A 12,162-nucleotide genomic window follows, 5' to 3' on the forward strand; every position below is an offset into this window, starting at 1 on the left:
TGCCATGTACAATAGCCCCGTTCTACAGCTGCAAATAAAAATCAGTTTTACAGTGTAAGCAGTTTAGGTGAGAGACTGGGACAGTGGTCTGTATCAGCCGTTTAATGATAGGAAGAGTATGTATTACTGCACCGTAAAACTCAGTGTGTTTCGTCTACATTTGAACAAGTGTGTGTGCATGTACAGGTTTATCCAGTTTTTTTTTCTCTGCTCTGTTTCATTTCCCAGCAAGAGGTGGAATTCTAACCAGCAACTTTGCCATGACAAGCTAGCTCTGCTAAAGTGAAGGAGGTCAGACACAGCAGAGTTTGGCCTCAATCACACCAACAAACATCCAGCAAAACCGTTTTTTTAATATGGTACAGTACCCTTGGCTTGTGTTCCTATCTTGCTCTGTGCGTCAGTGGCTTTTTAGTTGTGCATAAATGTTATATAGCCTACTAACTTTTCAGTGCAAAGAACAGGAACTGATCGATTATTTAGTAAGTGCCATTTGTTCTGACGGCCCAAAATTTCAAATGCCTGTCAGTCTAAAAAATATCCCATTAGACCGAAAGCCCACTTCTCAGACAGCCCGTTATGCCAAATAAAAACAACCATCACTCCAAGTCCCATTTCTCCAAAAATACACACTCCATGCAGTTAGACAATCCAATCATCAGAAAGAATGTCCACCTTGTATGTTTCTGGGAACCATGAAAATGTTACAAGTCTGTGAAAAACATGCGGGATTGCTGGCTCAAACACTGCTGAGCAACATCTTGGAGGGTTAGTGAAACACCTGAGATTGGTGGTGCTGAGAAACCAACATGTCCCTGCTTCTCCAGTGACTTTTGTGCCACCAAATGTAGGTATTCTAAGCAAAAACATGATCTTTCCTGACAATAATCAGTTGTTTTTTGCGCATAAACCTAAACCTTTAGCCTACACCTAATCACACATACACAACAGTGCTGCTAACAAATGCAACATATGAGTGGTTTCCATTTTTTTCTGGCGATTGGGCTGTGGAACTGCAGGGAGTGTAGTAAGTGCCATTTGGTTTTGGGCTGTTGGAGAAATGGACTTTCGGTCCAACAGGACAAATTTTGGTTCTAATGAGCCTTCAGGAATTTGGGCTGTCAGAACCAAAAATGGTACCAAAAATGTCACACATGGCACTTGCAGTCAATGAAATCAAGCAGGAGGTGGGACTTACTTTTGTTTAAATACTGGTAGATTTGGTAGGTACAGTGGGACAATGGCAAATGTAGATGAAAGTTTCATATTATTAGTATCTTATTAAATGAAGGTCACCTCTTATTCAAACACTAAATGGGGATCACATGCACGGAGTTGCGTGAGCAGCGAGGTGAATTTCTTTGGCAAGTATAATGCTGTTAACTAAGCCAATAAATCTATCGATCTTATGTTATGGTAGATTTAATAGGTAACTATGAGAAAAGGGCCAAATGTAAAGGGGGGCATGGAGGAGAATAGTTTGCGTGTGTTTTTCGATTAATCACATCTTAATGCCCAGCTGTGCACTGAGACTCGCTCCACAGGTGCACTGTGCCATTTTCCCTACGCGCTTGCTTTGGCATTTTTGAAGCGTCCGCACCTGTTGTGATGAGTCTCAGTGTGATCGAGGTCCAAATTCTTTCCCTAGATCAAAGAACCCTGGAAGAAGTTGGGTAAAGTAGTCTATATAACATTGAGACCATTGAAACCACCAACAACTGCCAACAACAACAAAACCAACAAACCTAACTAATACTTTTTTTTCCCACCACAAAGAAGTGGTGTGAAAATACTGATGCATTTCCAATTAACAAACAACAATTTGTTCCAAGTGTGATCTATAAATAGCTCTTTTTCAGATTAAATTTATGACTTGAGGATTCATGCAAAGGAAACTGCACAAATGAGGCCAAATTGCTTGTTGAGATGGATGACTCTTTGCAGCACATTTATTTCACAAAAGCATCCAATGATATATCTAAATATGTCAGATTTATTGTTTGCTGGATAAGCCCCTTTGAGATGCATCATTTAATTTTCAACAAGCTCCTTACTTACTAACACAGAATTTCATACAAAAAAGAGCTGGAGTTTAAATGACTGATGCAGTTTGTAAAATGTACTGGTCTAATCTTTACATACTTAGATGATACACTCTACATATAAAACAGTTACAATATTATAATATTATAACTGACAGTAGTAATTTGGACTGTGTGGGATATTTCAGCACATGAATCATCCTCCTCCATTCCCAACAGAGACAGCAGGTCTTATAGACATGCTAATATCCACCTTAGTAACAAATCCTGTGAAATTAGTTTCATTACCTGCAAAAAAAATCTTACCCCCAACAGTGGTTTAACTCAAGAACTGCACTGTAAAATTTTAAAGAAACTTTTACGTCACTTAAGTATTTTCCTTTTATTATACTTGGATCCAGGTCTCTTAACACATCTATGCTCTTGTCCATGAGTAGATGGACCTTTTTGCACTGTTATGAGGTTGGCAGGTGTACGTCGGTAGAAAGAAAATAGTTCCTACAAGAAACTACTCACATCAAGGACTGTGTATTTTTTTGAGTGACCAGGTCATGATTTCTGGAAAGGACGTGGATGTTGAGTTTTCCAAATGTACCTTTTTGGTGCTTTAAGCACCACAAGACAAGTGCCATCCAGTTCTATACGATATATCTACAACTATGCAACTCACACTGAAACAATCTAGACTGATAGAAAGTACTAGAAATACGAGGCAAAATATGTTCCTTTGAGTGAAGGACCTGAAACCATCATTGGCCACATGTCACAAAAAGCAAACACTGTTATATGAAATATTTGCAAATATTTTAGAATACAAACCCGTATCATGAGCACATGGGCCTGATCGCGCACTAACAATTATGGACTACATACAACCTGCAATGTAATCAATAACCTCCATAAAATGGCACATTAATGACACTGACCACTGACTCTATGACCACATGATTCTGTTGAGGTGACATGATAAAACATATCATCAGGCTGCTTATCATTGGCTGATGGCCAGGGATCTGCCTCTTCCCTTGAGTATTTTAAATAACTGCAGCTGGGTATATTAGTGATGAAATGGGTCTTGTGTACAGCTCGGGGACCTGCCAAGACTATGTGCTAAACTGGGCATCCTAATGAAATAAAAAGGCTGCGTGTAACATTGAGTTACCTGTATAGGCTGGAGCTGTCCCCTGTGACACAGAATAATGCATTTAATGTGTTTTGGCTGTATGAGAAAATGTATTTCTCCCAGACTCCCACAGCTACACAAGGATGGAGAGAGGTAGAGAAAGAAGGGGGGAAAGAACAAAGAAGAAGAAAAGGAAAACATGTTTGGAAAAAAGAGAGAGCGAAAGAAGAGGGCAAACAACCAATAGAAAAAGGGGAAGAGAAAAGAAGGGAGGAAAAGAGAGGGAGGAGGGACAAAACAGAAAACACTGTGTTTGCAAATCACAAATTAAAAGCATAAGCGTTCCCATACAGACCACCATCCCTGAGGAAATGTGGGCTTTTCAGCATAAAAACCTTATTTGGAGCAAGTAGGCAAGTAGAAACAACCTCTCCTTGGCCTCCTGTCATCATTTACAGCAGCAGTTAAGGATGCAAAACTAAAAATACTAAAGGAACATTAACTGTAATGTCATTCTGACTCCATTCGTGACTTTCTCTGCCATCTGCTTCAAAGGCTACAGTGAAGATTCTGTGATTAACAAAGCATGCAAAATTAAAATTTGATAAAGCACTTACATGGTTATTTAAATTGATCAAGTCACTCTAAGTAGATGTGAGTGCACCTGTCCTCCAAATTTCATTGCAATGTAATCATGCAGTCAAGAGTTATTGTGTAACAAACTCAGATGAATATGGCAAAGTATTAAAGGAAAATGGCGTGCCACTTAAAATAAAATAATGAAAAACCTTTTCTGGGCCCATTAAAAAAATGTTACATACACAACTTGGTAAGGAGTGGATGAAGTTGCACTAGAAGGCTGTAAAAAAACAAAACAAACCTTAAAAATTAAAAAGTGCTTTTTGTTGTTTTATTGTAAACAAAGTTGTCAGTTCTATTCAGTATTTTTCACGTGCTATGTGTGTATCTTTGATCAATAAAAAAGTGCTGAATGCATTGGCATCCACATTTTCTTGCTAGTAGTCTTTCCCTTCTTGGCAGTTTGCTGTGTTTCTTGGTACAGTGCCATCGCCTTGTCTGGCAAAATCATGTGAAATGACTGGTAAGGAAGTGTATTTGCTCATAAAAACATTGCTCATCAGCACTGCTGGTTGCCAAAAAAATAAATTGATGTGGGTGTCTTTAAAAATATGCAATGATGTCTTCATAGTTCCATAGTCTGTAGCTACCATAGGGTTTCCCACATATTCATTTATTTGTGGTGCGCTGCCACAATGATGACATTTGCCCCCACAAATAGATTTTTGGAGCTGTACTGTTAAGTAGAAGTGCTATTGGAATATATATATGGTTGGGTTATTTATAGTGCAACTGGGGCAGAAACAGCCCCGTAGAATGTTTGGTGCATTCAATGTGAAAATTAACCCTTCATTCTGCTGGGTCTAAAAGTTTGCTTTCACTTATAAACATCTGCCCTCTCATATATCGATGTGATCTGATCAGCTGTGGATTGATCAACAGATAGTTTTTAAACCTGCGAGTGACAAACTGCTGCTGAGGGAAAAAAAAAAAAAAAACTCATGAAGAGTTCTGCCTACACTGCCTTCATGGACTCCCAAAAACTTTTGATATTAGAGAGAGGGCACAGAATGATGCAATGGGACGTCCAGACATTTAAGAGATTTCACAAAGGAAGCAAAAATGACAACTAGATATACTGACACATCCCTCCGTGCACTAGTGAAGTTGCACTCACACTTCACATCAATGTCTGTGAAAACACGGATGCTTTACAAACATCAATTTGAACACATCATGACAACATTCTAATTTACCTTCACCTAATACTTATTTTTACTAAATAGAACTTGAACACATCATTATGTAACTCCATGTAACCTCCATTTGCTGTTAGTTACAGCCACTGGCTTTGACTGAGCCGATGTTAACGTAATCTCCTCTCGCAAATTTCAGCATGGGTATGTTGTTCACAATGTAGCATTATTATGATACTTGTGTCTCCTGATGCGTCAGTAATGATTTCCTGCATCCTCTTATCTTGAAGGTGTACTGGGGAAAATCTCCTTTCATCCCAAACATTTTTTTTAGCAACAGGATGCTGTTCATCTCGAGTCCTGTTTTTCGGCCGGCGCAAAACTAATGTTACACAACAGGAAAAACATCGGCCACTGCCATCAATGAAAGTCATCTTTTTTGCAAATTTGCCTGATAAATACCAACAAGGTGAATTTCGTCTGTTCAACTAATAACTTGGTGCATCCCTGCTAAAAATCCCCAAATGTTTTCCTTCAGAGTTCATGATTTGTGATATAAAAAATTAAATGCAGTCCCCATATGGTGGCGCTACTCCTGCCAAAAATGTTTTCTGGCTCATGGCCTAACTCATGGGCTGAACTGATGAAGAGGGCTGGGAGCACACAAGGGCTGGGACGACGCGTTGATGTAATCGTTTACGTGAATACGTCGATTCAAGAAACGTGCGTCGATGTGTCGATGTGATGCATCATGAGAGTGTGAGCAGCGCCAAGCATGTGTTTTTTGTTTCCGTGCTCATGGTATCAAGTTAGAGCGTGCACACTGTCCACCCGAGCAGTGCTTGTCAGGCGCGTCTCAGCTTTTTTACGCGTGACGCTCGCGTTTGTTGACGCTATACCACTCTATACTGCAGTTTAAAGTCTCTCTCTGTCACAGAGATGAGGAAATACAAAGATATTTGTTTTACCTCAACTTCCTTGATTTCCTTTCAAAACAAAAGTCCTCTGACTTTGTGTCTAGACAGAATGCCATCAGTTGCTGATATAATACATTTTATTTTGAAACATTTACAGAATGGGGTTGTCAGCTGTGCGGGAGCTTGTATAAGTTCATAAATGAGTGGAATATGTGCTTATAAATATGAAAATACAGCACTTATATCAGCAGGCTGCGGTATGCCTTAAGGCCCAGTTAAGGCTGGTCTATTTTGATGCAGAAAGAATGCACTAGTTATAATTGTTTGTTAGAGAAAAGTTTTAAAATGTTTTTTTTTTTTTGGCAAATTTGTTATAAAAATCAAGTAATAAAACATTAATAGTTAGATCAGTAGTTAGGTGCAGCCCTACTTCACACCCTATCCATATAAAGTCATACTAGAAACAGCATTATTAAAGACTGTCTGTATAAAGCCCTCTAAAGCACGTCATAATCAATATGATGGACATAGCTCGTTCATATATTTCAGATAAGGCAGACATTGATCCACATGTATGGACACCTTACCAGAGCATATAGAGCTGATACAGAGAAGATCAAAATGAGTGATAATTAATTAATGTGATATTTAAATTACAGCATATCAGACTATGATCTTATCTTTCATTTCAAGTTACCACATATTAATGTACGTATTAATGTACAGCAGCGCCTGTGATAAGAGGGTCATGGAGGTGGTGTGAAAGTGCCAGGAAAAAAAAAAAAAAGAATAAGTTATCAGCTATAATAAGTTGGACTAAACCTACCTCTCAAAATCTTGCAAAGAAAATACTTTATAAAATAATTTCTTAGACACACTTTGACTGATGGCTTTATGCTGTATTTTGGAAGCACTATACAGGAGATGAAATTGGATGTTTTTCATGCTAACTAAAAGCACCCCAAAAAAGAATCCACCTTTTTAAAAATCACAGTGTTGCAGTTAAAGTGACACAACAGCCAAGTAACTCTTAACTCTAAGGATGGAGTAAAATTCAAATACTCACCACCCTGATCAGTGCTGACGGTGATGATGGCTACCTGGCGGGGGAAGGAGCTCATGTCTGACACACCATTGAGGGACTCGATCTCGAAAGTGTAGTTGGCGTGTGCTGAGAAGTCCATGACGGTGACAGTGGCGTTGGTCAGGCCTAACGGTCCCGGTAGAAATCGAAGTTCCTCTTCGCAAAATTGGCACTGGTTGGGCTCGGGGCCACAGCGTTTACACTGGACGTTGTAGGTGAGATCCCTGCGGCCCCCTGTGTCGCTGGGAGGTGACCACTCCAGCATCAGACAGGTGTCATTCAGGTTAAATATCAAGTTGCGGGGAGGAGATGGAGGGCCTGCCAGTTGTAGAACAAAAAACAGATAGATAAATCAGTAATAAGATACTTTGATAAAGATTGTACCTGCTGTTAAGAAGATACACAATTAGCTGTGAGAGATTTAAACAGTAGATCATTCTATTACTTAAAAGCTATTCTTACCCACATAAGATTTTATTGGAAGAAAAATTAGGATTAACTTTTCTTTCACTTTCTGCTTTTATTCCTCTATGGGTGTATTTCTGCGATTTCTTCACCCTCTATTTTCTGTCTTCAAGACCTACATTTGCAAACTCACCACTTTTATCAACATTACCTTTAGGATGTCCAAAACTGAGAGTCAATTGACCACCAGCTGACTTTACTCAACTCAACAACACATGCGTCTAGACTGCAGGGGATCCTTTCCTATCTCCTGTCTTGACATAGATACACGCATAATAGACATTTTAAATCTATGGAGTTTAATTGCTCTTTTTTGTTAAATATACTTTTACACACTTCCAAATAATTGCTCCTTATTAAACTGTGGATGATCACTTCTTTTTCACAATGCGCTAAAGTTGGGGGGGGGGGTTGGTCAGAGGTCAAAGGACTCTAGTGAAATAGCCATGCAGTTTTTCCATCCCATTATTTAGCCTATATTTGGTGTTTTTCAGCCCCCTTGCTCAGAAGCTAGCATGACATGGTTGGTACCACAGGATCCCTCAGATCTTCTGGTTTCATATGTACCAGTATCAATCTATCTTAAATACCCTGAAAGATTAATGCAACAAAAAAAAATAACTTGTCATGTGTGGACCTAATGCGTAAATGCTGACAGCTCTAATAAAAATGAATACCTCATTGTACCAAAGGCAATGTGATGCAACAAAGCAACCATGTGGGTGTTTTTACAATTACACTTAATTAAGTACTTGCAATATCACCTATGCCCCTGCAAACACTGCTAAACCAACTGCACTGTCATTTGGCAAAACTCAATACACACAGTGAAGCTTTCATCAACCACATGCTACACAGACAGCGTGTGTGGAGGCAAAAACACATGCTCTGCCCATATACATAACGCGTGCCCCATATATCATGGCCTCTATATTACCCAAGCTGCCAATGTTATTATGAAGGGAAGAATAAAATAACACCCATACTAACAAAAACACAGGACCCAAAACTGATCCCTGAGGTACACCACATCTAAGACTGTGTTATGCACAAATATTACCACTGTCTCTTTATCTGTTTCTATAGATTCTCCCCAAAATTCCCACAGGTACATTACAGTATAAAATTGTTAAATATTACATATCACTACTGTACCACACAACTCTTAAATTCTCTCTAAACTCTAAAAAATAAATTACACTCCTGTACAGTAAACCTGCTAAGTTATTTCACCTCCCTCACATTTCACTTTGCTGAGGTGTTTTTGTGCTTTCCGAAAGTGCGTGTTTGTGTGTCAGGGTAAGTATTGTGCTATTGCAGGCAGCCAGCTGTCAACAGGGTGGAGTTAAAAGGCCTGAGGGATTTGAACACTCCCGTCCTGCCAAGCTCACTGTCTGCCTAGACAATGGGATGTTTCCCTCTCTTTTGCCATCCCTCTATCCCTTCATTCCTCTCCCTCTCCACCTTTGCTAAAAATCTCAGCAGACAGGAAAGCTCCGCCTACCCCTCCTCCACTCCTGTCAGCGAATGTCCATTCTCTCTCTCTCTTTATCTCTTTCTGCGTCTATCGGCCATTATCTCACCTCCTCTATTCTCTCCATCGAGGAGAATCCACCCACCTCCCCTCCTGCAGAGCAACCCCACTGCCATCAATCAGCTCCTATTCTCCTCCAGGGGGAGATTGGTATCAGCACCCTCCTTCCTTTCTCTCTTCACTGTCTTCTCCATCCAGCCTTTACACTTTCTCTCCACCTTTATCTCTCCTCCTGTGACATCCTCTCTTTCGTGCTCTCTACCTTTGTCTTCCTCAGTCTTTAATCTCTTTTTTTTTTTTTTTTTACCTAGACATCAAGCAAATAGTTTGTGCTCTGGCCTACAAGCTCCTGATTAAAATGCATTATGTGAGTAAACACAGAACTCACAGCTTGTTAGAATAGATGTGGTAGTCTACTCCTCTTAGCTTGCTGGGTTGTCAAACCCCCGCTCACATGCAGTGTTTGTACTTGGAGCAAAACTGGCCTTGGAGATTTAGGATGTGCTTTTGCCTGAAGATTTAGCACAACAACCAGCAACAACTTTTGAATGAGGCACTAAAAACAATGTTGTTTGTCTGTGTGAGACTGCTGACCATTTTTATATATTTCAAACTTTATATACACAATTTCAAAGCTCACAAGATGATAAATTATCCACCCATATTCAGAGTTGTGGCTGGTTGCTGGTGTTATATGCTGTATTGTATGAAAATAAGGGTATTTTAGATGCTGTCAGCCTGGTCGTTGGACCAATGTCTATATTTCAGAGCCAAAAGAACAGATCTCGAATCATAATTTTGCTGAAACAGCTGTTTTGGTCAGCATATCTAAACATGTTTGATAAATGATGATATATATATTTATGCAATACTACTGGATATAGGTATATGAAAGCTATCCAGAAGTAACAGTGTTATTGCAATGGAAAGCCTGCAGGTATAAATGGATGGATTTCTATGTGCTGAAGCAAGATGTTGCATCATCCGAGTCTAAATTTAGAGATGAAGAGCCAAGGCTTTACCAAGATTTACTCTGCAAACAGTGCATCTTAGAGGGAACTGTAAACTCACAGCTTTGCCACAGTGACTTGACTTTTGTCTTGCTGTAAAAAAGACAAAAAGACAAATACACTCTTCCACCCTGTAGAGCTCTCAGACGTGGCCCCCGTCTATCTCGGTGACAGCTAAATGGCTTTTTAATTAAAGGAGAATTAGTCCGGTTAAACTGTAATTTAATGCAAATATGAAGTCGTAATGACAGTCGGTGAATCATCAATGAAGACGAGGCAGCTGAACAAAAGCCATGTAATTCATCCAGAGACTCTCTAATGCACAGTTTCACACCAGATAAGTCCTGCAGACGAGACTGGATTTACGGCACAGCTAATTCTAAGAGACCACTGGAGTAATCCAGCAGCTCGAGAGACAAAGCAATAACTTACCCAGACTGTCAGGCACGCACAAGTATAGGGATCTTTAACATGAATTCACAATTAAGGAAGTTGCTGTGGTGACATGGAGGCTTAAAGCTCTGCTATGACACTGATGGCATCGAAAAGAATGACTAAAAGTTCTGAACCTCTGATGCAGTTATGTGTCTAATGAGTAACAGGTGACGAGTAAATAACAAGTCCTGTTTGCTGGTATACTCACGTGTACAAGCCATAGTTGGAGGATCTCTCTCAGCCCTGAAGAAGCCCGCCTCACAGCGACAGATATCAGCGCCTTCTCCATAGCTGAAACTATGCGGAGGGCACTTTGAACACTTGATGTTTCCAGCATATGCCTTGTAGAAGCCTGGCTGACATGCTGGGGGTGACAGGAGGACAACATGACAGGATATGAGAGCCAGGATATATCATGAGGGTACAGGTAAGAATATCACATGCAAACATCATATATCCTTTGAATGCTGACGCATGAGGACCCAAGCGTAGGTGCATTGTATACTGACAAGAGACCAGCGATAACATAATATTACATCTTTAAAACAGCCATATGCACTAGGGATGCAGGATATTGGATTTTTTGCTGATATCCGATATGCCAATATATAATTTGGCCGATAACATCATACCAATATCATTAAAACCATTTGTTTTTCCTGACCTTGTTTTAGTGACCATCAAGATTCTTCTGTAGCGGAATTAACATCATATTAGAGATAGGATAGGAGATATAAAATAAAGTGCTTTTTTAATGTATGTAATATTCATTCTTTGTACAAAAAAGAAATACTTCAACTTAGGGTTGATCTTTTGTACATATTCATTTTGTCAATACAAGAAAAAGAAAACCGAAATCAGCATGTTGGCCAATTCTGATATTTCATTTGATCAATATCAGTCGATATTGATGCCATACTGATACTATCCTGCATCCCTAATATCTATAACATCTACCATCTCCGTCAAGACCAAATTCCCCATCTTGCAATGTTAATCCATCAGTCCCATAATTCAGATCTGCTCCAGATTTCAATGGCCTCCTCTTCAGCCTATGCTACAACAACAGACTAACAAACCAAAGCAAAACAAAACAACACAACCTCCTTGGCTGAGGTCACAAGAGGCATCTACCCTGTCAATCTTCACCATGAATAAAGCATGATCAGTTGTGCTAGTAGAGTCTGGCATTTATCAGAAATTAATATTTAGGAGCATTAAAGACGTTTAACAGATTCACCAAAATCAGGTTTTCTTCTCAAATATGGAAATCAATGCAGCGAGGTTCACTAAAATATATTTGAGACCATCTGCTCTGGTGTTGGGAACTCTACCTCGAAGTATGAAAAAGTATAATTTTTATTTACATGAAAACAAAGGAGCTTAGCAGAACCGCTAAGACAGATATTCATGACTTTTTTTTAATTAAAAAATATTTTATGAAACTATGAAAACTATATAGAATCCCACACAGATTGTTCTCTCCCTGAGCATATTAATAAACACAGATTACATGCATTAATTTATGCTTTCTGCTGTTGTGCAGGTCTTAAAGAATAATTAAAGCTGAATAATTAATTGTGATGATAGAAAGGTTTGTTGACAGAAAACATACAAATATGTGTTACAACTTGCTGAGGTTGTTTTTAAACTGGTTTGCTGCAACCTTTTTTACTTTTTTCACATGTGTATAAAGGTGTACGTATGATATTAACAAAAAAAAAAGTGCCCTGCTAAACACGTAATAGCAAGAGCCAGAAAACCTGTTTCAGTGGAA

At 39.2% G+C, this 12,162-nt stretch overlaps 1 protein-coding gene across 1 annotated transcript in view; it reads right to left on the bottom strand.

The window, feature by feature from the left end:
• Nucleotides 1-12,162, bottom strand: part of LOC121948703 (ephrin type-A receptor 6-like) — a 212,386-nt gene that overhangs the window by 94,286 nt on the left and 105,938 nt on the right. Inside the window, exons 4-5 of the mRNA XM_042494107.1 lie at nt 10,594-10,749; nt 6,924-7,259 (exon numbers count right to left, since the gene is read on the bottom strand). Coding sequence (XP_042350041.1) covers nt 6,924-7,259; nt 10,594-10,749 — 492 coding nt within the window. The remainder of the gene's footprint in view (nt 1-6,923; nt 7,260-10,593; nt 10,750-12,162) is intronic.

The sequence above is a fragment of the Plectropomus leopardus genome, chromosome 10, assembly GCF_008729295.1.
Source record: "Plectropomus leopardus isolate mb chromosome 10, YSFRI_Pleo_2.0, whole genome shotgun sequence".
Lineage (NCBI taxonomy): Eukaryota > Metazoa > Chordata > Actinopteri > Perciformes > Serranidae > Plectropomus > Plectropomus leopardus.